Here is a 25079-nt window from a genome sequence, read left to right as displayed (position 1 = left end):
ACGTGCAGGAGGCGTTTCCAGATCTCGAGAACGGCTGGGCCGATTGCGCTCAAATCTGGTACACGGTTGGGGACCGGTTAGTAAGGTGCCGTGCAAAAGTCATTTTGGACCCCGTTTGCACGTGCGCACGTGCAGAATGCCGCTTCCAGATCTCAGGAACGGCTGGGCCGATTGCGTTCAAATTTGGCACACCGCTAGCGACCGGTTAGAAGGGTGCTTTGCACAAGCCTGTTGGAAGTACCCTCTCGCCCTTCCGCACGTGCAGGGCTCACTATCTCGCTCGCTCGTTCTTCGCCCAAAAGGCGTTTTACTGGTTTATTATTACTAACTTGAATTAGTGAAATAGCCTCTAGCAGGGATACTCTTCAGTGACCTTGACCTTTGAGCAGCCTTGTATCGTAAGAGGAACCACAAATAGGGAACTGATAAGCCTCAAAACATTTCAAAACATCTTGAAAGTTAGCACGCAAGATGTGCGAAAAAGTGCCAAGTTTGAGGTCAATTTGGAGCGTGACCTTGACCTTGACCTTTGATTTTGAGCACATTTTCGGAATCCTCAGATTCTCTTCTTTCGTTTGACACCCAATTTTACCGGTTTGATGCCGCCTGCCGTCCTCTAGAAGGCTTACTTTGAGATCACTACACATGTGCCGGTTTTTGCCTTTGACCTTGACCTCTGACCTTGAAAATTGACCTGAGGTCAAAAATTTTAGGTGCTTTCGAATCGTCTCGTAAGGACCTTTCGTTTGGTATCACTTTTGTTTCCGTAGCTCCCTTATTTACGGAGTTAGACAGGGGGGGGGGGCGAAAAACGCCCCCCGGGCTGCGGTGGTTGGGATTACCCCCCGGGCCCGGCCGGGTTAAAGGTCCGCCAAAAACGGTGTCGCTCTATGCCGCCGTTTGGCCGCGCGGGATACTCATGTACCTATCTCAGGTCAAAGCCAGTCAAGTCATGAAGGCGTTTGAGCAGTGATTATGCTGCACTGAACAGATCTTGTGTATTCCAGTGTTTCCTAGGACGTCTGAGCCCGCTGAATTCAACAGTGCGCTTAGCGCACAGACGCACCTTATACATGTCCAGGCCGAACTGACTCTGTGCCTCCGCTGCCAAGTGTCGCGGTTTCTTGGCGCTGACGGGGCCGGGCGGGCGGAGCGTCAGGCCCGCTGCCAGCACCAACACCACTGCCGCCGTCCACTGCATCTCGCCGCACTCTGACGGGCGTTCCCCGTCGGCTCCGAGCGGGAACTGCTCGGCGCCCGGGAGCCGTCCTCGGTCACACCGCCGCTGACGCTGAGCTCCGGTGACACCGGCCAGTCGGTAGATGGCGTGCGGGCCAACCCAGCCGACGGGTCAGATCAGACCGGTTGGAGTTTCCTCGTGTCGTGTTTCAGAATTTCCTCCGGCGTGGCTTATACGTGCGCACTGTTCGTGTGATCATGATCAATGGTCAATTCGCAGTACCTACCTACGCCAGAGTGGAGCAACCATGCGTTTAAGTTGCATTGAGGCTTTCGTTTCGTTTTGTTGGGTTAGGCCCTTTCGGTCGACAAGACCATTGCAGAGCCGGAAGGATGATAGGAATTAGGGGGAGACATTGGTCTGGGCAGGCACCCTAGTGAGTCGCCGGGGCTGAGCCCGTCCAGAGGACAGGCGACCGACAGGGACAGGCATTGAGGCATTGACCTGCCTGGGTCATGACCTTCAAGGGCAAAGTTAAACGGTAACTTTGACCCCTAGAGCGTTCCCGCCTGACAAAGACCTTGCAGGTCATACCTACTCATGACCTACGGAGCTCAAGCTGGAATCTTTGACGAACATTCGAATGAAACTATTTTGAAAGCGATCAGTTGGAGGCTGGAGCTCTAGGTAGACATATCCGTACCTACCTAGTCTCTTAACCTGCCCTTGAGTTTGCCCTTGTAGGTCATGACCTAGGCAGCGCAGGTCCAATGTCAATGTCTCGGTAAGTCGGGCATCTGCAGGAAGTAGCATTAGGCCATTTTGAAAGCCATCGGACGGTAATTCCGGGCTCTAAACCAGGGCTGCGGAGTCGGAGTCGGAGTTGACAGCTCTGCCCAGACTCAGAGTCGGTGTCAGAGTTGGTTTTTGGAAGTCGGAGTCGGAGTCGGAAGGAGTCACCGAAAATTCATCGACTCCGCAATCCTGCTCTAAAACCGTATCATATTTTAACCTTGACTTTGACCTTAAAGGTCATGACCTTGGTATCTAGATCAATATCCCAAGCAGGCTGGGATCTTTGACACGAAATCGAATGAGACCATTTTGAAAGCGATCGGACGGTAAAGGGCAGTAGGTATCCCGTCATTTGACCTTGACCTTGACTTTCAAGGTCATGACCAAGGGAGCTCAGTTTTACTTGCTGACCTGCATCTTTTGATATCGATTCGCTTGTTATCCCATTTATTACATTATCAGGCAATTTGTTTTGGAGTTATGTCTACTTTATTCCCTACACCAGGCCTTCTACCGGATATCAACATTTAGCTAAATTGACGGACGTGTTTTTCATTGAGACAAATAGTGACAAACGTGGCGCAGGTAAACAGCATTGGCATTCTTCTGTGCGAGATGAGAGATGAGATGTCCTATTAGGTGCCACTCAATTTGAATTTCTATTAGTATATTTTATTATGAATTTCGTTCGAATGTTTGAATTGGCCAAACATGGATTGATCTGCAGCCGGAGTTTGAGTTCAGGGATCTTGTAGCTTGAGCGAGGCCCTCCGTAGCCGGCTGGTCGTCGGGCGGTGAAACAGAAAGGGCGCTGGAGGGCATTTTAGTCAAGTGGCTATTACAGACTTCTCCCCCATCCGTCCTATGCCTTCTACGACACGATTGTGTTGTGCTCATTTCGACAGCCTTGATTAAATCGCCCCAGGCGCCCTGTTTCAGTTTTCTGCTGTTTTCACCGTCCATCCGCGTAGGGCACAATTTCCGGGTGAATGTGAAGGGAGCTAATCCAAATAAGCAAATTCAACATGCTCATCAAAGCTGAACACAGCCTTTGCCATCTTATTTATTTTAACTACCTGTAGTGGTTCCTATTTAATTGTAGTCCACACCTCCTCTGCAATGGCACGGCCCAGGGGTCTAATTTCTGCGGTATAAAGGCAAAACTTATTATTATATTCGGGTGACCTCTGACCTGAGGTAATGGCCTCTGACCTGACATAATATTGTGTGCTTGAGGTTTGATCAATGGTCCACTGTAATCCCTGCCTCAAGCCCTTAGGTCTTCCAGCTTGATTTGAGCTATGTGACTCTTGATAGACTAAGCATTGATATCAGTCCCTTCCCTCAGGCTTTTTTATTTTAATTTCACTGGTGTACCATGTTATACAATATACATTAAATAGGTAGTTCACAAGCTCATTGTGATAACAATGTGTTTTTTAGTTCATGTATGGTCATATTGTCAGGCATTTTTTTTCAACACTGCTTGTTTCCAAGCTATGTTTTGTGTTTTGTCTCATGATAATGATTGAAAGACATACCTAACAGTTAACACAACACATCCACCACTCATCAATGGCTCAAGCAAGGTTTTTAGGGCTCACCTGGCTTACTCACTTGGATTTACTCACCTGGTTGGGTTCCCTCAACTTCCCAGTGTCATTAAAAAAAGGCAGGAAGGAAGTGAGAAAGAGCAACAGGAACCCTGAATCCTCAATCTTACTCATCATTAGAAAGGGAAAATTTGATATTAATGGAAATTGGTAACATATAACAATTTTTTGTAACATGTAACGTTTCAGAATCTTGAATGGTTCACAATAGAAGTGCTGGAGAATGGTTAGGACAATTAGGTTCCTAGGTAGGTACTAGGTAGTCACCTAATCTTTTGACCTATCTATCACCTATCTCTTGTTGCAAACCAAATGCCAGAAGACAGAAGTGGGTGATAGATATAAGGTAGGCATTACATAGTTTTAGTAGCAGTTATATAAGTTGTGGGCTGGATAGGGTAAGGTTTTATACTTTATAATTGATGTTTCAGTTCTGGTCTCTGGGGTGTTTAACACTCTCCCTTTCAGGGCATGGCTGGGAACCCATGGAGTCTTGGGTAAACCTACTTTTTAATTGCCCAAAAATTGCTTTTACATATTCTGGCCTCTCACTATATGAGAACAATTCAATTTGGGTGTTCTTTCTCTTTCCTAATCAAACAATGATATAGGGTTCACATGACCTGTGCTATGTAACCCAGATGATTGATCCAATATATCTGAAATGAACAAGCTGTAAGTGCTCAGGATCTTTCTTGCCCCTTTCTAAAAGTGTCATCTCTCTGTCAAATTTCCCTGGTTCAAAGAGCATTTCAAAGCTGCAGCTTTTTGTACATTGCAGGGGCTTTTGTTGGGGAGCGACGCACGGCCGCCCGGCCGGCCGGCGGCTGGCGGCGGGCGCCGGCCGCCAAACCTGCAGCTCTGCCGGCGGTGATGACGTCGGTGGCGTGGGGGCCGCTGATTGGTCGGCGGGCGCCCAGCCCCCCTATATAATGCGGTGCATCGCCGGCGGCGGGCAGTCGCTGAGCGGTGCGCTCGGCGAGAGGGGCTCGGGGCTGAGCGGGTGGCTCAGCACGGGGGCTTGAGCGCGGCGGAGGACAAGAGGCCGGAAGGCACGGGGAATCAGCACAGAGTTGTTAACTGAATTAACGTGTACCGTACGATCACTGTAAATATACTAATCAGCTGAGCCGAGGTGTTTGCCGGTGAATGCGCGTCCGAACAACTGGCGCGGTCGGTAGGACTGTTCGGACACAAGCGGACGCGCATTCGTTGGCTTACACTATTTCTTAAGTAAATTTCAATATAGTTCAATTAGAATCGGCCTCAGCGCAGCAACGTAAAATGGAGAGAGAATTCCTGCTCTTGACTAACTTTGAAAATTTCACGGGGGAGAACAAACAGGCATGGGGTCAATGGTACCGACGATTCCGGGCAAAGACGGCCGCGTTTTCCGAAGAAAAACGGCTGCAGGGCCTGCTCAGCCTTCTGCAGGGCGGCGCCCTGGATTACTTCGCCTCGCTGTCAGAGGACGTCCAAGGAAGTCTGCAGCAAACAGTAGCCGCATTGGAAGCCCGCTTCGGCACGGCAAAGAATGCAATGCAGGCACAAGCCGAACTGGCGAGCATCCGACAGCAGCCCGGCGAGGCGACTCGCGACTTCGCGGACAGGGTGCGCCAGGCCGGCCGGGAGGCGTACCCGGGGGCGGCAGCCGGTGACCCGTCCGTCGAGGCGACCATCGTCAGCCGCTTCTTGTGCGGCCTTCGTGACGAACAGCTGCGGATGCGGGTGCTGACAAAGGACCCGGCCAGCCTCATGGAGGCCATGGATGTCGCCGCTAAAGTCCAACAGCAGCAGGACGCATTCCGAGCAATGCGGCCACCCAACGAGAGCGAGGCGTTGGCGGTCCGGGACCGGGGCGCACCGGGCGCAGATCGCCTAGACGCGCTGGAGAGGGGCATTGGGGAGCTGCAGCGCGCCCTGCAGCGCCTTGACACAACGGGAAGGCGGGACGCCCACCGCTCGGGGCACGGGGCAGGGGCAAGGGACCCCCAACTCGGGCCACCGAACCCGAACAGGCAGGGCCCGGGGCGCCGCTGTTTTCACTGCAATAGCCCGGACCACCTGATCCGCGACTGCCCGGCGCGGCAGGCACAGGGAAACGATCGGGCGGGGTGGTCCTTCCCACCCGGTCACCAGCAGGCGGGCTTGGAGTGGGCGGAACGCCCCCGTGGTCCGCCTGAGGAGGCCGGCGGATGGGCCTCAGTCTGCCCCGGGTGCAGCCATGGGGGACAGCGATGGGCGGGATGCCCGCCTGCCCCCGCAACTGCAGCCGTAGGTACGCCCGATATCCCGTCGATGGAGGGTCCAACAGCACACATGGGGCACTGGCAGCGGGGAGGCACACAGGCAGCGGGATGCGGTCCTGAGGGGCAGTGGAGGGTGGGTTACCCACCTGCCCCCTACGGCACACCCACCGCGGGGCAGCCCGCACGTCAGGGACAGGGGTGCCCTCCCACACCCGCGGTCATGCAAAGGGACACTCACGTAGCTGCGGTGGGTCAGCCACAGGGAAACGAGTAAGTACCGGTGCGACGGGACGAGTGCCGGTACGGAATCCATCAGAGTCCCACAGCGCGGGGTTGACGGCATCAGCCGTAAAGGTGCGGGTTGCGGGTCACCAGGCTTGGGCTCTGGTGGATACCGGGGCCGACTTCTCCATGATGAGGGGGGATTTCTGGGACATGATCGGGGAAAATCTGCACCTCCAACCCTCACCGAGCACGCGGCCCGCCAGGGGGGCCGGAGGTAACGAGCTACAGATGCTAGGAGTGGTGCACAATCTGGGGCTCGAGATACAGCAGAAGACATTCGTCTGTCCGGAGGTGGAGATAGTTGGGGGCCTGCTGTACGACATTGTGCTCGGAAGAGACTTCTGCTGCCGCGAAAAGACGGTCATCGACGACGGGAACGGGGTAATCAGGCTCGGGAGCCTGACGCTCCCCCTACCGAGCCACGCGGAGGTGAGGCTGCAGGGGCCCGGGCGCTGCGAGCGTTCGGGGGCCGCGAACACCGGTCTGGCAAGGCGCTGCGCACAGGCCTGCGAGCGGGCAGTGGCCCTAGTGATGGGCACTGCTCGCGCCGTCTTCCAGTCGGCAGGGTTCAACCGACAACGACACAGTCCAACCCAAGCGACCCCATGTGGGGTCCCCGTCGAGCCCCACGGCTCCGTGACGAGCCGTTGCGGGGGCGGGCAGCCCAGCAGCGGCTACTTCGAGGACGCAGTGACCACGAATGGACCAGAGACGGAGAGCGCGAGCCGCTGCGAGGGCGGGTCGCCCAGCAGCGGCAACGCACGTCAAACAGACAGGGAGACCGTCCTGGCCAGCAGTGAGGTCAACTTGGCCAGCGAAGCACTTCGGGTGGCGGACAGACACGCACAGGCCAGCAGCCGTCCAGGAGTCGACGGCGACGCAGGCGACGCCAGCTCGGTGGAGCGGAGCGACATGCGAAGGGCGCAAGACGAGAGCCCACCGCTCAACTACGCCCGACGGTGCTTCAGCGATCAGACGCCCCCCGACAGCTCGATGCTGGGAGAGTGGGGCAAGGTCTTAGGACCAGGAGCCCACCATGTTCGGGTGGTGAACGACCTCGTCGGCATGACCACGGCGAGTGGGTTCAGGGCGGCGGTGCCGCCTTCCCTGCGCACCCATGTGATGCAGCTGGCACACGAGCCACCGACGGGCGGGCACCTGGGACACCGCCGCACCACGCTAAGGGTGAAGCAAAACTTCGTGTGGCCCGGAATGTATAAGGACATCAAGGATCACTGCAGGACGTGTACCCTCTGCCCGAGGCGGAACAAGATGGTACCGTCGCCAAGAACCCCGACACAGACGGAACTGGTCACACGTCCCCTCGAGCGCGTACCTGGTGGCAGAGTGAGACCACCGATCGCTAAATGGTGTGCGCAGCATCGCCCAGATCGCGGCGCGGGACCCGAACCACCCCCTGCCGCCCTCGGTCCGCCTGCGCCGTACCGAACGACGCACGGGCGTCTCAACCGCCCCCGGTACAGTATCAGGCGGGGTACGTGAACCGCGTGCATCGTGGGCGCTGTAGTGTATGTGTGTGAGCGGCCGTGCTCCTCTCCTGTGTGTAGGGGGGGTGTGTGTTGGGGAGCGACGCACGGCCGCCCGGCCGGCCGGCGGCTGGCGGCGGGCGCCGGCCGCCAAACCTGCAGCTCTGCCGGCGGTGATGACGTCGGTGGCGTGGGGGCCGCTGATTGGTCGGCGGGCGCCCAGCCCCCCTATATAATGCGGTGCATCGCCGGCGGCGGGCAGTCGCTGAGCGGTGCGCTCGGCGAGAGGGGCTCGGGGCTGAGCGGGTGGCTCAGCACGGGGGCTTGAGCGCGGCGGAGGACAAGAGGCCGGAAGGCACGGGGAATCAGCACAGAGTTGTTAACTGAATTAACGTGTACCGTACGATCACTGTAAATATACTAATCAGCTGAGCCGAGGTGTTTGCCGGTGAATGCGCGTCCGAACACTTTACTATGACATTAAAGGTCAGTGACCAGTGACCTGACCTCAAAACATGGTTTGTGCTGAAAGTCCCAGGCCCAGCGGGAACAAAGGCCCTGCATAATGCCCTCCTTCATAAATTTATGCTCCAGCACCTAGAACCTTCTGAATTTCCCGGCCTGTAAATGATAAAAAAACTGTTTTTGATAACAGTCTGTCACACATTTTAACTCCAATCACATTTTAGTAGTCCAGCCATATGGCTTTGTGGCTGGTTATTCTAAAAGCCAGCTGGCTCTCCAGTCAGATTCTATTCTCTGGGACCAGGAATGAAAATGACAGGCCTAACACTAACTCCAACACTGTGACCGACAGTCACTTTTTATTCTTGTATGAACAGGTGGTACGTACACAGCTCTCCAGCTCATCCGCCAGCATGTGCGAGCCGACCACCGCTGAGGAGTGGGTGCCGACCGTCGGCGACCGCGTCTGCTGCGACGGCCAGCGCGCCACCGTCCGCTTTGTGGGCAGTGTGACCGGCGCCGACGGTCTTTGGGTCGGCGTCGAGTGGGACAACCCGGAACGGGGCAAACACAACGGAACTGTGAAGGGAAAACAGTACTTCGTGACCAGGTAAGAGACCAGCGGCTGATCGATTCATGGCAATGTTTCGAAAATGGGGTGATGGTATTGCTTCCAATATAATATGTTTGTCGCACGCTTAAAATCATCATCATCCTATTAATGCTATTGGATATGTCGATATCAACTGCCTGTGTACCGCCTCGGCAGCCACCCGACGGGCGGCTCGATGGTGCGTCCCCGGAAGCTGGCGCGGCCGGTGCAGTGCGCGCAGGCAGTGGTCGATCGGTATGGCGCTATCCTCGACACAGACTCGACCGTGGACCGTCAGGAGCTGGACGCCCTCCAGCAGGATATCAACGCCAGATTTGTACAGGTCAGCAGCGGGCTGGGTGGCGAGTCGTACCGGGGAAGTGTGAATTGATTTGGACTGTTGTTGCGGGTCTGTCATAGCGATAGCATCGTTATTCACTGAAGAGCTGGTAAGGCAGTCATGGTTCTTACTTGATATGATAGCTTTGGCCTCTCAGTTAACGGCGATGGTTGTTCAACACGACCTCGACACAAGCCAGGAAGGCCCGGTTAAAGTGCTCGTCTCAGCGGTTCCGGCGCCTACTAGTGACTGACGGCCATCGTCTTGAAATCACTTGAATTGTGGTTAGTAAATAATATAACAAATAACAATATCTTGTATCTTTTGGACAGGTGATTGGTCTGACAAAGCTGAACAAAAAGCAGAGCAAGCTGGACCAGCTGAAGAACGTCTACCTAAGGGATAGCTGCGTCGCTGGTGATTCATCCCAGGTAACTATTGAACAAAGCCAACACAGGAGGTTTGTGGGCTGACGTCCCTGTGAGAAAAGGGTGTTATTTTAGAACTTAATCTTTTCATCTTGCAATTTCAGTTTAGAACTTCGATTGTTTTTATTTCCCAAAGTTGTTTTGATCTCACCACGCTTTTCACAAATTTGTTTTTGAAACTTTGAACTTAACTTCGTATGTTTTTGCTCTATCGCTGTTGACCGCTGCGACGGTTACTTTTGTTAGTATCCGGTCTGAATATCACACTGCCATTCACGCTCTGATCTGTCACTGCGTCTGACGCCTCCGGGTGACGCCGCACCTCCTCTCTGACAGCTGCTGGGGCAGCTGTGTCCCAACATCGAGGAGCTGGACCTGGCGGAGAACCTGCTCAGCTCGTGGGCAGCCGTGGCAGAGATCACACAACAGCTGCCAAAACTGCGTATCCTCAACATTAGGTGAGCTCGGTGGAATGTTATATATCGCTGAAACTGCGTCCATGATGTCTATCGCTGCATCTTTAATCCACATGCCACTCAGTGAAGCAGAATGATATTGACGGCAGCGCACGACACGAGATGAGGAAAATCTCAGCGGCCTTATTGTAAACACTTTAGTGTCTAGTGATTGATATTAACTAAATTGAGGCTCGATACCATTTACCAACGTTGCTTTGTGATGGTATGAGCATCACAGCTGTGTCTGATGACGTGATTCCAGAGATTTTCTGTGTGTTGTGCCGTCCGCGCCGTCGGAGTGATGGCAGTGCCTTTCCGTCTCTGTGAGCCGCTTCTGACGATGGATTGTGACGGTGCTACGCCCCTGTCGGCAGTGAGAATCGTCTGGCCGAGCCGGACGCGGCGCTGCGGCCCGCCTTCGCCTCGCTGCAGATCCTGATGGCCAACCGGCAGCGCTACACGTGGGAGGAGGTGCTGCAGTGCGCGCCCATGTGGCCCGACGTCCGGCGACTGACGGTCAGTGCTGCCTACACGGACTAACAGTGTTGCCTACACGGGCCGATTCGATGTTGATTGCCGTCTGTGACAGTGTCGGAGCCGAACATCTGACTCGATGGTCACTGCTAGTGCTGTCTGTGTGGCAGTGCCGGTTTTAGTGGTGACAATTGTGTGGTTTCATCCGGCGGCCGATGGGCTATTACTGATAACACTGCTTGTGGGTGGTGATGGTTCTGTTTTCTGACGCTCGTTTCAGCTGGTGACGAATCAAATTCGCTCGCTGGCGCCGCCACCTCCGGAGGTTTTCCAGCAGCTCGACTCGCTCGATCTGGACTCCAACCCGATCGGAGACTGGGCCGAGATCATGAAACTGGCCGCACTGCCAAAGTACGTGGTGCATTCATTCATTTCATCATTTTTATTTCAACATCGTTAACGAACACATGCAATGTTACACATACAATTAACACACCAATGTAATATTTCTCCATTCTTTTGGGGCTTGGTACTGTGTCTTTTCGGTAAGACATGGCATGGATTTCCTTTTGAAATAAAATCGCTTATTTGAGTTTTTGGAGGACATAACAGTCATTAATGTCGTTAAGCGTTTGCTACTTATTGATGTTTCTGTACTAGGTACGAGGCTCACCGTCATCTCTGTTTCAGACTGAGGGACCTGGGACTGGCCAACACTGGGCTACGGCGACTGGAGGTCCCCGAACAGAGTGACGCCCTGTTCCCCGCCCTGCAGGCTATCGTACTCGACTCCAACCAAATCGATGAGGTAAGTGTTTTAGTGTGACTTGGCGACCGTTGGTAGGTGTGCTAAATGGCATATTCTTTCGTGTGGTTACATTGTGAATGACTTTCATTGCTACTGTCACTCTAGTTTGCTAGAAGTCAAAGACTGTTATAGTTTGGTTGCCCTGAAAACAAACCTCTCCAGCCGTCTCTGGCAGTCATCGGGGACCTTTAGTGTCACTCACCGACACTTGGTATAGGTTTTCAGAAAGGTTCCGTGATTGTAATTAAGATTGCCTTTGCGTCCGACGCCCCTCCCCCCTCAGTGGATCTCCGTCTCGGCTTTGGACCGGCTTTCCTGTCTTGTCCTGCCTCTCAGGGACGCTCGCTGCTGTAGTGGTGACTATATTACGCCCTCTCGTCGCCAGTGGAGCTCCGTCTCGGCTCTGGACCGACTACCGGCTCTGGTGGATGTCACGCTCCGAAATAACCCGGTGACCGCCATCGAAAAACCTGAGACAACCCGGGAGCTCATCATCGCGCGCGTCAGTAAACTGCAGGTGAGTCATCTGAACTGTGAGCGTCTGCCTGTGAACGTATGTTGCATGTTTGTGTCTGCTAGAAGGGTGTACTATAAACTTTTGTTGTAAGCTGTATCTGTGTAGGTTATCGTTGTTCCTCCCGGGCGACCTCAGGGTCGCCCGTCAGCCAGCGGCTTCAAATGACATCTGGAGCCGCGGGCCGCGACGACGCTGCCGGTAGGCCGCACAGATTCCACATGATGTTGCCGAACATCCGAAGACGAAGACCGGCGAGGCTCGGACACCGGAGCAGCACGTGCTCCGGACGTGTGTCCGCCTCTTCTTCACACACGATGGAGCATGTCGCTGGGCAGTCCTTCTCAGGGCACCCGGGGCACGGTTTGTCGGGAGGCGGCCGATGCGGTGGAGGTACTGGCGGGCCATACCCCATTGACCGTCTCTCACTTGGTTGACGACGTGGACGTTCACAGCTTCGCTGCTGCTCACGCCGAAGACCGGACTCGGCATTCGGTCTCTCCAAATTCGCCGGGAAAAGGAGTCTGGCCACGACTTGCGCCATGCCTCTGCAGTTTGCAGCCGTCCTGGCCACGGCGCCTGTGATGGTGCGGACATCCCCTTGCGCCTCCTGCTATGTTGCAGATAGTTGCACTGATAGCGCAGTGGGCAGGGGCGCTGACCTATGGGTCGGGAGGTCTCGGGTTCAACCCCCGAGGCCTCCCGGTAGCCGGGTTGGCGCCCCCACCTTGACTTCGCTGTCAGTCGGCCTTTTGCCGGCCGAGGGACCCCGCCTTCCAGCGATGGACGGTGTTGGGGCTTCGGCCTCATCACGGTGTGGCACCATCATCATCACATTCATCTATGTAGGTGTCTGCTGGAAGCGTCTACTGTGAGCGTTTTTTTCTGTCAGCGTGCACTGCATTTACTGTTAACGCCAGACCCCTTGAGACCCTAATTTTTCGCGATTATTTTTAAATGCGTGGAGGAATTTCAACCAAGCTCAGGACATGGCCGTTTCAAGACCGGCCGAAACTTTTACAATTTAGATATTTTATCGCCATTTCAATATTTCAGGCACTTGTCATTGACTCGTAATGTTAAATTTCGAGCAAGATTTTCACCCGGTGTGTAGAGGCTATCACCAGTCAGTCTGTGATACGTTATGACGTCACAGCTAAGCCCCGCCTCTGTGGTCTTGGCCTGCGGCGGTTTCGGGCCGGCGCGCGGTCACTCTCGCTGTGGCGGGGAGCGGGGACGGTCGAGCGGTGCCGAAAGCTGCGGAGTTGTGCGTTAAGTCTTTTCTGACAGTGCCCAGAGAGCGACATGATGACTGAGGAGCCATAAATGCTCAATGCGCATTGCTTGTACAATGCTGATATGTTCGCTGATATGTTTTATTTTTTTATGGCATATAACTGACATAAGGTTAGGAAATATTCACCTGTATTTAAAGCCTATGGCGTTGCAGCTAATGCGATAATGGGATGTCGGATGTCACCAAGTTGCTGCCGATTTGTACATCGCTATGCACCCATCGAACAACGCAATTATAAGTTAATTGCCTTCGTTTCACATCATAAGGCTCGCTCGTATTTCAAACAGATACGTTACATCGAAAATTGTATTTGTTAATTGTTAGGAATCGTTAACGTTTGTTCGAAGCACGTGTGAGTAGTAGGTTGAGGAGTGATGGTCCTCTTGGTCCTATATAGGTACAAGAGTCAACAAGAGCCATTTACTTGACCGTCTGGCGTATGCTGCAATTGATTCATAGCACGTGAAGCATCAGCGAAATTCTTAGTCCTTTACAGATGGCAGGGGTGTCGTTTGTACAGAGGTCGCTGATGGGCACGGGTCAGTGCCGCAGTCGTGGGCGGAGCCTAATGTCATATGACGTAGAAAGCCTCTATCCAGGATGGAAAAACAGTTAACATTACGAGTCAATGACAAGTGCCACAAATATTTAAGTGACAACAAAATGTATTTGAAGAAAAAGTTTCGGCTGGTCTTGAAACAGCTACTTCCTAAATATGGTTGAAATTATTCCACGCATTTAAAAATAATCGCGAAAAAATAGGGTCTCAAGGGGTCTGGCGTTAACAGTAAGTGTCTCAGTGCGTCTACTATAGGCGTTTACTGTGAGCAACTGAGCGTATATTGTAAACGGCTACTACCACGTTCTTAGCAAGATGTTGAACCGTGCACTGTGTAGGGTGGGGATCTGTCTTCTCCTTTGGCTCGGACCTTTGTGCTGTGCTGGGGCGACAGGCGTGAGCCCGGACAAAGCTCAAATGTTACCTCTGACCCCAGGTGTTGAACCGTGCAGGGTGCCCGGTATGACCTCTGGCAACGCTCTGACGCCAGGTGTTGCACCGTGCAGGGTGCCCGGTGGTGACCTTTGGTGACGCTCTGACGCCAGGTGTTCCGGTGGTGAGTGACCTTTGGTGACGCTCTGACCCCAGGTGTTGAATCGTACGGAGGTGACTCGCGAGGAGCGCCGCTGGGCAGAACTCGACTACCTGCGCCGGTTCGGTCCTGCCTGGCGAGAGGCTGGTGGCCGGCTGCCCGCCGCGGAACGCGGTGACGCCTGGCGAGCATTTCTGGAAACACACCCGCGCTACCCGGCAATATGTGATGGTATGTCCGGGCTCAGTGGTTAGGGTGTGGTGTGCCTGTGCCTCTCTACTCTGAATAGCGGGGAAATCGAACGATAGGGAGTTTCTGGTATATAATTGTATTTGTTCAGATGCATGGTGTGTGTTTAGCCAGTGCGTCCCATAGTCCTGTTGCCTGCGAACAGCCTGTGGACACACACGTCGGTGTGTTTCTGACCCTGCCACGTCAGACTGGCCTGCGTCATCTACCGTTTATCCCATCCCTCTGCCCAAGTGGAGTCTCCGCCGTGTCACTGACCAGCGCCCCATTCCCAGCGTGGGGCGCGCCGTGGCGGATCTGAGTGGCCTCAGACCACTGTATCCGTAGTGTATCACTGACTTCACCCCCTTTCCCGCCTCCCCTCAGCGTGGGGCGCGCCAGAGGACTCTGAGCTGAAGATCACCTCGGACACAATCAGCGCCAACATGGTGTCCGTCCGGCTGGTGTTGCTGACGCGAGAGGGCGAGCAGCTCCGGGACCTCGAGCGTCGGCTGCCGCTCACCATGCGACTGTCCAAGCTGAAGGTGCTAGTCAACAAGCTGTTCAGGGGCAACATCAAGCAGCTGGAGCTGAGCTACCGCAGTCCCGGCCAGGTGAGAGGGCGGTGACCGGCGCCGGTGAGGTGTTGACTGGGACGACCCCGGAGCGAACAATTGCGTAGCAAGGCGAGTTAGCAGTGTCTGTGTAGTAGGGGCACTTATTTAGTGCCACTGTGTAGGCAGATGATAGTTGTATTGGGAAGTGAACTGAATGGCGGCGCACGGACTGGGTGAGCTGCAATCAGCCGCGGTGGAAGACGTGGGTGACCCAGCTGTTATTACCACAGGACGTGTTATCTAGGCGCTTTACTGCATGCACTGAACGAGTGCCATGCTTTCAGGACGAGAGTCGAGAAATCGCCATGGACCGGGACCGAGACCTGCGCTTCTTCGGCGTGGAGGAGGGCGACCTGATCATAGCGCGCTACTAGCCGACCGACTAAGTTCAGTCAGGGACCTGGAATTGGCGCTGCTCCGTAAGGGACTAGCTGCCGTCGGGACCTGTCAATTGAAGAGGATGTACCGGCAATTATGTGAGTTACAGAGCTGTCTGTATCTCGGTGATCCGGTATGGTTATTATTGTGATCGGACTACTATCATGCGGAAGTGAATTGTGAAATGAACGATACGATACAGCCTTCCGCTCCGATGTTTGTCGAACGGCCCGGCCAGTGACGGTCTATGCGTGCCGTGTACGCTCGCTGGGGACGTGCGTCCATAGCGCCAGCTCCTGAATCAGTCATTCCTCCTATCTCGTTGCGCCAGGGATGGATCCGGACGCGGCGGGCCCTTACCTTCGCCCCCAGCGTGGCGGAGGGCTGGTTCACAGGTCAGTAGTCACGCTGGAGCCTTCGCGCCGCAGTCCGCACTGCTGCTCGGTACCAGACGCACAGACTCCGTCCGTCGCCTCCGCTGGCTGTGGCGAGCACTGCCGGCGTGTGCGAGTTGTGATTGTGCGCGGCTGTAATTGTAATTGACTGACTGTAATTCCGGCGCTGCGCGGCGTCTCGCATGGCCGCGTCTCCGTCCGTGCCTTCCCGTGCGCCAGGCTACCGGTGGGATGTGATGACCGCGAGTCGGCAAAGCTGGGAAAGCTACCTGAGTCTCTAGCGAGGCTTGGGCTCCCTGCTGCCCGGCCTGTGCCCGGCGAGGTGCCTTGTTGATTCTACTTACAGCCTCCGACACAGGAGGGCCACTCATGACACGTTAGCACCTCGCCCTAACTGGTGATCGCAGCTTTACTCAACGGAGCAACAGTCAACGAGTCGGGTGATAACAATACAGTATTTATTAGTGACGTCAAACAGCCAGTCGCATTTGATTGGACGGAATGGACGCGTGCCGAGCACATACGAACATACGAACAGCTGAGCCAAGAACAGCACCCTGGACGGAATGTATCATAGAAAAGGGGAACATTTCAGACAATGGATCGTACGTCAACACGGCTTTCCAGCATGGGAGTCGACCTAACAGCATCACCGCGTAACAGACTCGTGCGCACGAAATGGTAACGCCGCATAATATCACAACAACCGCCGTTCGCGCATGCATGCACCCGGTTGCGGTTCTCCCGCAATTTAGACCCGCAGCGGTGTCTTTGCCGATTAAGATGTTGCACATCCCCGACAGTTTTGTACGGTACTGCACATCCCCGACAGTTTTGTACGGTACTAAACTGTACGCATGGTCTCGTGACACTTGCAAAAATATTCAAAACAAGAACTGGCCATTTAGTCGGCACGACCAAACACCAAATTCTCATAGAAAAAAAAGACACGAGCACAGTCAACAAGTTGCGAAATTATTTTGGAGATCAGATATTCAACAGTACGTGTCAAGAACCACCAGCGAACGGCAGAAGTTTGTGCTTATTTATGGAAGGTTCAGCGGCAGCCAGCCAAAATTGGTCTAAAAAGCCGTGCCGCTCACAACATGGGATCACGACTGGTGACGCGTCACCGGTCACCAGCAGTCGGCTCGTCCTGTCAGCCCCACTATTTGTGCACAGTCGAGCACCATTCACCAACTGGCAACAAGTTTGAGACGATTCCATACCTCCGGATAACACGAACAAAAAAGTGTAGCACTTAACTTGTCGACGGCCGCTTCCAAATCACAACAGATCATACAGCACCAACTCGCCATGCCTTGGCGACCCGCAAGGAAACAGAGAGAGAGATTCTGGCCGCGAGCATTACCGTCTAACCCTGGCAATCGGCTCAAGTCGCAGCGCAAGGGCACGTCGTGTACAGATGCAAAATGCGTGACAGATTCGTTGTGCGCGTGTACCAGATCTGTGAGAGTACTCTGGTTACCGGTGTTCAATGAAACACTACGATACGAAAGACACTAGAAAGAATGCTATCGGTGTGCTGAAATTCACTTAGCCTCACTTGTTCTTTCCCACATACTTCTAACAACAAAACAATAAACTATTAAAACAAACAACAAATTTGGCACACAACCATAAAAAGCATCAAAATGTAAGGACGGCATTCAAAATCATTTCGTTGCAGATCTATGCACCGTGTTACTCCTCGGTCACCCGTAGGAATGTAGTTTCATGCAAACTCCCACCATCAACCCCAGCCATCCATACCTAAATGGGAGACCGCCAACAGCCAGCAGTGAGCGTGTGTCAGTGGGGGTGGCCTCACATTGACCCTGTGTATCTTCCGTGGGCCGGTAGGGGCGCCTAACACCAGCTTCTCTCCAACAGGCACTTGCCGCGGAACCAGAGGTGCATCAGTTGATTGGTCGAGCTCAGGTTTTGCAATCCCTCCAGTCCTGTGCGTGCCTCCTCAACGGTCTGCCGGCAGACGTAACATATGCGTACCTAACATAGGAGTAAACAAACACTCTTGGCACGGAAAACATGCCAATAGGGGTAAACAAGTACCCCGGACACGAAACATTCCCGATAGGGGTTAACAAACTCTACAAGGACGGAAACTGTCGATAGGGGTAAACAAACGCCCAAGGCGACAAACACACTACCAACCAAAGCCAGGTCAGCTCAGACCGGGTCGGGTCACCCACCGTTTGCGGCGGCAGGATGCGCCGCGTCAGGTGCCGGTTCAGGTGTTCGTCTACCGCCTGTCTGAGGAAGGCCTTCTGCGGGATCGTCAGACAGGGCAGGCAGACGCGGCACACACCTCCACACGAGTCCTGCCGGATGGGGGACAGGCAGAGGTCAGTATACACTACAGTCTTCACAGGGTAGGCAGGCGCGGCACACGCCTCCACACGAGTCTTGCCGGAGAGCAGACGGCACCGAGCGGGCCGGGGGACACAGACTGTGGTTAGTATACACTGCATAGTTCAGAAGGAAGAGTGTACAAGAAAAGGGAACGGGGCGTGACCCAGTTACAGCACAGGGCGATAGGAAGTTATCGGCGGCCATGCGAGAAACGGGTGAAATTTGTTCATCTAAAAATTACACCGAAGTATGGGATAGGGGAGAGTGGGGCAAAGCGGCCACCCGGGGCAAAGCGGCCACCCATCGTTTTAGCCCTTCATAGCTGGCGAAAGTTCCAATTTATGGTTTCCAATTATACTTCTCTTCACGGTCGTTCGAATGAGCCAAACCGGGGTTTCAGGCCCATCACCATTGTTCTGTGAAACACGGAAAAGCATTTTTTTGCCAGATTACCAACTATGTTTACAATTTTTAAATGTTGTGTTATTCCATAACCGTTTGGAATTTTAATAAACGTTCTTGTCCATGCATTGCATGGTTATCGTACATGTATACTTCCAATTTTAATATTTTTCACCCCACTAATAGCTAGGCTGGAGTATTTTTGTCTCGGACGGTATGCGCGGGGCAAAGTGGCCGGGGCAAAGTGGCCACCCCCAATTGGCCATAAGTTATTTCCATCTGGATAAAAAGCATTATTGATATTCAAATGTGTCGTCATGCATTCATCTTGGCCACTTTTCAGTTGCATGAGTTACCATATAATGCAATTAAGTGTTTTTCATGAAAATCCTTCCTTTGTTTACCTACAAGTGGGATGCTGACAAAGCAAACATCTATCCTCGCTTAAACCTTGTCACCATCAAATACCCTAGTCGTACACGAGGCAACTATTTTGTTTCTCATATCGGGACTTGAGAAGACGCCGGTGGCCGCTTTGCCCCAGGGTATGGGGCAAAGTGGCCAATATGCATAGGTTTAAAGTTTTGTCAATATCTTCCATATGTGAACGCCTTTGGAAATAAAACGCAGTTGAAATAAAAGGCAACTTAATAGGGATCACATTGGTATAGAAAGAATCTTTCCAAGTTTAAAAATCAAGCGTTGGCATCGTGAGAAGCGTTAGGGTGGCCGCTTTGCCCCACTCTCCCCTACTCACGATGCAGGTTGGCGAGCCGCACTCGAGACCAAACACAGCCAGTTCCTTGTCGGTGGCGAGCATGTCGGATACCGGACCGGGCGATCTGGGGGCAGATGAGGGTTCAGCAATAGGCCTAGGAATAGACCAAATGAAATGCAAATGTATACAGAATAGAGCTATTTCAGATGTTAAAGAGTAATATATGAGAACCGAGCATAACAGTTCAAACTACGTTGCTTTGTAGAAAACACACTCGACTGCAACTCATGGCACTTCTTACCGACCAGCCGGAAACACACAGCACTTTATCTCCACACAACAAACACACCAGCCCCGTTGGCCGTTACCACACCCCTGTGCCGCCGCCAGCCGGCCGGCTGAAGTGCCGTACATCACAGAGACTCACCGTGCCTGGCGGGCGAGGCCGGGGCGGATCCGCGGCGCCAGGCCGACCAGGCTCAGCAGGCTGTAGACCACCTGTTCGTACAGGGGCACGTTCTGACGGAAGTGCGCTGATGATAGGTTTGGAGACATATTGGCCTGAAACACAGACACCATAACGTCACGATCAACATCAGCTTAAGATAGGCACCATGATAGTCACAGCATGGGATCATCAATTAGGCTCACATCTGCATAACTGAGCCAGTCAACACCACTACGTAATCAAATCAGTATACCACACACTGTAACACTCCTGAGAATCAAGTCGCTTAGTTATTCACGGCATCTAGCCCGTGACCGATCAAATGCCGACGGATCAGACATCTGCCCATAACTCAGGTCAAATGCCGACATACCTCCATCAGGTAGACGTTGAGTTCATCGTCGACCACGAAGTCGAATCGCACCATCTCGAAGAACTGCCGGGTGGATCCGAACCTCCGCGAGGCGCGGATCATGGATGGCTCCTTGACCAGGTACACCGATCGGATCGACTCCTCGATCTGCAACCAGATCTTCTCTGGCTTAGAGCCTGCCGGCGCAGCACGAACACAGCTTGATGAGTCACTGGCCTAGCTTGACACGACAATAGCACGGTTACAGTACGGTGCAGACACAATTCAACAAGGTTCAGACACGCCCAACAGCAAACGGACGAAGGACCTCAGCTTACTCACACCAATGAGGTTCAATGAGATATTCATCAACGAGATCATCAATGACACTGCTTAGAGTCGCTCCAACGAGCGGCAATGATAAATGATCGCCTGTCCGAGCCGTCGCTCACCCTGGGAGCGCAGGAAGGCGTTCAGAGACTCCCTGTGACCCAACTTCAGCTCGTTGTGGTAGCGGCTGAGAGAGGGCACCTTCCAGATGGGCAGGTAGTCGTCACCTACCACGTACTTGTTGATCACAGAGGCGTCGAACGGGTGGTATTCTTCGGCACAGAACCTGAAGAGACATTGCGGATTGTTAATGTTCGATCTTATCGGGGTTGCAAACATCGTTTCTCAACTGGTGAAATTGCCAACAGAGAAGAAGTAGAAGTAAAAGTCAGGCAGAAGTAGCTCATCTGCTGCTGCGATTAAAGGAAATATTGAGACAGCAATATTTCGATTATGAACCAATTATAACAATTTTACAGTACTACAACGCTGTTAGAGTTGGTACACTGAAATGCCGACAGACTACTCGGGTGCGCTCGTGGACCCACATAGCAGCACGTCTCCCCAGTATATGCACCGACCTGAGCAGCACATCTCCCCAGTAGATGTAGACGCGCAGCGGGTCCAGTGACGTCATCACCGTGTAGATGCCGATGTCGAACTTGTGGCCATCCACGAGCAGCGGGTTGCCGATGTACTCCTGGAAGAAGGTGCTGTTCGCGTCCAGGTCCGCCGCGTCCACGCTCTTGATCTGAATGTCGCGGTGGCTGTTGGACTTTTGCACAAACAGAGTTTGAGGATTCTTCTTGGCCTGTAGAAAAACAAAAAGTGAGATTGTGAACAATTGTGAACTTATAGTAACATCAGCCTTTTGAACATGTGAGGCTCATTTGACATAGTGCTCTGATTTTGAACCGGCTCCAACTCGCCAAAACACCAAACATATCTTACATAGTCGAGCAGCAGTTCCTTCTCCTTGGGCATTTTGAAGGCGATCGGTATGTGCTTTATCCCGCTGGTGGACAGCTCCACTTTGGACGTGATGAACCCCGAGCCGGGAAAATGATTCACCTGAAAAACACCACGAAAGAAAACGTTTGATTTGCATCAATCGTGTAAGTAAATTGCATATACTCGTACTTCAGTATCTCAGTATCTAACGAACAACACACTGTCTAATATCAGACATGAAGAATACTGCTTATCCCGTAAAACTCCTTTTTCATTTATCGGCATGAGTTTAGAACCGTGGATTCATACAGTCCGAGCAAAGTATAACTCAGTCTCTGATGAGCATGTAACCGTCCAGCAGTCATACCTTCTGGTGGCTCTTGCGTGCGAGCAGCGTATCGTTGTAAATGCGGAATGGGTACGGGTGTGACCAGAGCACGTCAAAGTCCTCCTCCGACCCACGCTCGTAACCGAGACGTTCGAATACGTTCAGAACGTGCTTCAGATATCCAGAGTCCACCTGTTGGTGAAAATAAACACGCCTTTAACACCATTGGACACATAGGTCATAAACGTCACTAGACAAAGAGGTCATTGGACAATGGTCATATAACTTTCACAAGGCCTCGTCAAATAAAATCGTCATACAGGGTGTTTCACTAAAAGTGTCAAAAAGTAAATGCCTATTAAAGATATATAGAATATGCAAATCACGTAGCTGCGCACGTGGCTTTGTTGCAAATTTTTGGACATTCATTATTTATCCATTTAAGATATATTTTACACTCATACGGAGCGAGGGCAGGAGGCCAAAGTTACTAGTCATTTTTTCCTTATGCAGAACAAGAACAGGTTATTTACACCGCAACAGGAGGGATGAATTACACTTATGTACATTTGGTGCCATCAGAAACATTGAAACCGTATGCCGACTTTTCAGGAAACTTTTTACTCTCTCACCTCGCTACGTTCCAGATTATAAAGTTCCAAAGGGCTTGTTGAGAGGTTTAAAAGGGTTCCTTCGATGCCGGTTCCAGTCCAAAAAAGGCGGGGTTGCCCCCAACTCTCGGCGGAAACCGTTGAGGTCAGGGTCTTTTTGAGGGCCTTTGAAGATAACAAGAAGCTAATTCCAACATCAGAAATAGCCAGGGCCTTACAAGTTATTAAAATCAAGCACTGTAACGGCTGTAGCCACCAGGAACTGACTGGACCAGAAGCTCCTGGGCCGAATAATCAGCTGCCTCGCCGCCCGCCCCTGGCCAGCGCGAAGCCCCGATCTGTCACCGCTAAGCCTCTGGTTTGGTCAGTGACTCAGTAGCCCTCGCAGAGCTGAGGAAAACTCAAGTCGCATCACTTCGGGAGCTGAAGAGCACAATTCAAGGCTTTGCCGACAGTCTGGACGCTGAAGATGAAAACGGGCTGTGAGGCACCTCCGGACACGTGCCGAAACGGTGCATCAAAAGAAGGGGCAGATGTGTGGAATAGGTTTGAGTGATGGTGATATCGTTTTTATATATTCAAATGTCCAACAATTGCGGATGAAATGATATGCAAATTTCCTTAGAAAACATTGTTATTATGTGCATTATGACCTTTTACTTTTTGACACTTTTAGTGAAACACCCTGTAGAATCCTTCGCTTCTATTCAACAGACTTCAAAAACAGCAACATCGTCTGAGCCCAGACGGAAAACACAGATTGTGCGAACACGCGTCAATGTTTGATACGGAAGGCTACCATTGGTCGGAGAGGCTGCGTATCGCTCTGTCTGACCTTGTTCCCGGCGACCCAGACCCGCGGCGGCCGGTCGGCGGCACCCAGGCCGCCCTGCTGCTCCTGTAGTCGGTACAGCTGCGCCGCGAGGACGGCCGACACGGCAACCAGCACTGACACGCAGCCGTACAGCAGCGGCGGCCAGCGGCTCCACGGCCGGTCGGCATCGTCCTGCCGGTCAGACAGCGCAGTGTGGCACGGCACGGGGTTAGCCGGGGACATCGGCCTCTGGCGGAGACACCAGCGCCGGTGTTCGGTGAAGAGCGACACTAGGAAGCGAAACAAAGACAACAAAGATGTCGCGACATTGCGCCGTAGTTTTACAATTTACATAGTCGGTGGTACAGGCAGTTTCGTACCCGTCGTATTCATAACGACATTGGACATTGGACGTAACGACATGGAGCGATAACATTGTACATCAACACAGGTAAAGGCTGATGAACATTGAACATCACACCATAAGGCAAAGGAAAATGAACACAACACTAATATCCAGTGTGTTTTGAATCTCTATACCTGCACTTTTGTTGCTGCCTTAGTTTCCTGGTTCGGACCAGGTTTACTCTTAGAAGATGATGTGACTTTCATTATTATTAAAATTCTCTTCCAAGTTCCAAATAACCTGAAACAGAGGATTATCACATATTACACTTAAGAGGGAATGTACTGCACACATAAGTACCAACAATAAAATGGTACGAAATAGTAGGCTACTATAATCACAGGTCTTTGAGAGGGAACACTGAACAGGAAACTCTTAACGGCATATCAAGAAAAATATGAAGATTGAAGATACTGAAACCTATCAGCAAATGATACATATACAAGGTAGCTATTGCATAAAGTTCATAAATTATTTGTAGCAATATTTGTGAGTGTGAGAAAAGTGTAGGGACTAGGGTGGAAAAGTAATCAGGGCACCAGTCACTATAAGCACAGAAAAGCTTTGAAATTTGAATATAAGCAAAAAAAAGAGCAGCTCCATTGTTTTTTGAAAAATCATAAGAATTTTATTTGGACCCCAGGTGACAAAGAAAAGACTGCCTTACAATACATCCTAAGCTCTGACCCATATAAGATGTGACAAGATCTGTGAGCCCCTCAGCCCCTAGCTCTGCCAGAAATGTTGCAAAACATGCCAATGGGGTTTCACAATTTACAAAATGGCCTCATTCAAAGATAGGATTAGCCAGCATTAAAATTATTGCAGTATATGAGATACCCGACCCAAGACTGGAAAACATCCACACTATGAACTTGAATGCCTATGAGAAACTCATGTGCCAAAATTGATGCACTGCACAAGTGAACTTTTTATGCCCAAATTAAGCCACTTTTAACGCATACACCTACCTAGCATTTAGCAAGGCTATATCAACCAGTGTTCCAAGTTAGAAGTTCTGGGGCCGCAAAAATTGGTAGAGTACTAGAGTGATATGTTCAGGGTACCTTGTGGCCTGCGGACACCTGCCACCCAGTTGCCATAAATATTTGTGTTGTTCAGCATTGCCAGAAAAGGTGAATTATAATTTTCACTATCATTTTTTTGGTGTTGTCACACAATGAGCACTAATCGTTATCATTCTGGATAACTTCAATAGTTCGACACTTGACAGGCAATAATAGGTGGCATAAATTCTACCACTATATTCCTAAAATGAATATAGATAAGAAATGATGATCTTGTAGCTTGGGTAAAATGTAACGTGTGTGACGCCTGCTTTACGACTAGGTACCGAATTTTTAAAGGCCACTTGGCCTCAAGGGTCCTCCGGTCCTTTCGACTTTCGAGTTCCTTGCAGTGTCCTGACTCAGCCATTACATAACAAGTCGTTTGACCATCGTTTGCTGATGTTATTTGAAAATTAACAATAAAATACCAATATCAATGTAAATTGATGTAAATTCAACTAAATAAAACAAAACTCCCATTACTCGCTTCACTCCCCTCCCCACAAAAGTAAAAAACTGCGTCATTTAATGTAAGAGAAGCGCAATATTTGTCGAAGTTTAAATTTCTAAAGCACCGACAGC

At 52.1% G+C, this 25079-nt stretch overlaps 3 protein-coding genes across 9 annotated transcripts in view; 1 reads left to right on the top strand and 2 right to left on the bottom strand.

Annotated features, from left to right (window-relative positions):
- LOC122391655 (leukocyte elastase inhibitor-like) overlaps window positions 1–1287 on the bottom strand; it is a 75902-nt gene extending 74615 nt beyond the window's left edge. The window contains exon 1 of one of the 2 annotated variants that reach the window (XM_043385784.1): window positions 1067–1287. In XM_043385784.1, the coding sequence (XP_043241719.1) occupies window positions 1067–1201 (135 nt within the window). In that variant the 5' untranslated portion in view covers window positions 1202–1287. The remainder of the gene's footprint in view (window positions 1–1066) is intronic. The other variant, XM_043385785.1, reaches the window with a different exon arrangement.
- Window positions 1288–2556: 1269 nt separating this feature from the next.
- LOC122391652 (tubulin-specific chaperone E-like) lies at window positions 2557–16175 on the top strand. 4 transcript variants are annotated; one of them, XM_043385775.1, is made up of 12 exons: window positions 2557–2614; window positions 8452–8684; window positions 8844–9009; window positions 9339–9437; window positions 9771–9892; window positions 10267–10408; window positions 10647–10777; window positions 11057–11174; window positions 11560–11691; window positions 14133–14307; window positions 14692–14918; window positions 15206–16175. In XM_043385775.1, the coding sequence occupies exons 2-12, from the start codon at window positions 8488–8490 to the stop codon at window positions 15293–15295; spliced, it is 1599 nt and encodes a 532-aa protein (XP_043241710.1). In that variant the 5' UTR covers window positions 2557–2614; window positions 8452–8487; the 3' UTR covers window positions 15296–16175. The 4 variants fall into 4 exon arrangements, with proteins under 4 accessions (XP_043241710.1, XP_043241712.1, XP_043241713.1 ...); XM_043385777.1 differs by having other exon boundaries at window positions 2564–2583; XM_043385778.1 differs by having other exon boundaries at window positions 2586–2614; window positions 10647–10774; window positions 11054–11174.
- Window positions 16131–25079, bottom strand: LOC122391653 (probable tubulin polyglutamylase ttll-15). 3 transcript variants are annotated; one of them, XM_043385780.1, is made up of 12 exons: window positions 24981–25079; window positions 23562–23667; window positions 23043–23213; window positions 21636–21788; window positions 21269–21388; window positions 20899–21128; window positions 20440–20603; window positions 20009–20184; window positions 19615–19748; window positions 19227–19311; window positions 17908–18036; window positions 16131–17677 (listed from the first exon to the last, which is right to left on the bottom strand). In XM_043385780.1, the coding sequence occupies exons 2-12, from the start codon at window positions 23631–23633 to the stop codon at window positions 17564–17566; spliced, it is 1548 nt and encodes a 515-aa protein (XP_043241715.1). In that variant the 5' UTR covers window positions 23634–23667; window positions 24981–25079; the 3' UTR covers window positions 16131–17563. The 3 variants fall into 3 exon arrangements, with proteins under 3 accessions (XP_043241715.1, XP_043241716.1, XP_043241717.1); XM_043385781.1 differs by having other exon boundaries at window positions 24926–25017; XM_043385782.1 differs by having other exon boundaries at window positions 24957–24982.

The sequence above is a fragment of the Amphibalanus amphitrite genome, unplaced genomic scaffold, assembly GCF_019059575.1.
Source record: "Amphibalanus amphitrite isolate SeventyFive unplaced genomic scaffold, NRLGWU_Aamphi_draft 000448F_arrow, whole genome shotgun sequence".
In the NCBI taxonomy this organism is placed as follows: Eukaryota; Metazoa; Arthropoda; class Thecostraca; order Balanomorpha; family Balanidae; genus Amphibalanus; species Amphibalanus amphitrite.
The sequence above is the reverse complement of the archived record's forward strand: the minus strand, read 5'-3'. Positions and strand labels throughout refer to the sequence as shown.

Bases quoted from the DNA above. Each gene is read 5' to 3' on its own strand.
- LOC122391652 (XM_043385775.1), top strand. From the start codon at position 8,488: ATGTGCGAGCCGACCACCGCTGAGGAGTGGGTGCCGACCGTCGGCGAC. The intron at 9,438-9,770 runs GTAACTATTGAA...CCTCTCTGACAG, and splicing joins TCGCTGGTGATTCATCCCAG to CTGCTGGGGCAGCTGTGTCC. The intron at 11,692-14,132 runs GTGAGTCATCTG...CTCTGACCCCAG, and splicing joins CGCGCGTCAGTAAACTGCAG to GTGTTGAATCGTACGGAGGT.
- LOC122391653 (XM_043385780.1), bottom strand. From the start codon at position 23,633: ATGAAAGTCACATCATCTTCTAAGAGTAAACCTGGTCCGAACCAGGAA. The intron at 21,129-21,268 runs GTAAGATATGTT...GTTTTTCTACAG, and splicing joins AGGAACTGCTGCTCGACTAT to GCCAAGAAGAATCCTCAAAC. The intron at 17,678-17,907 runs GTGGGTGACCCG...GTCTGCCGGCAG, and splicing joins GCATCCTGCCGCCGCAAACG to ACCGTTGAGGAGGCACGCAC.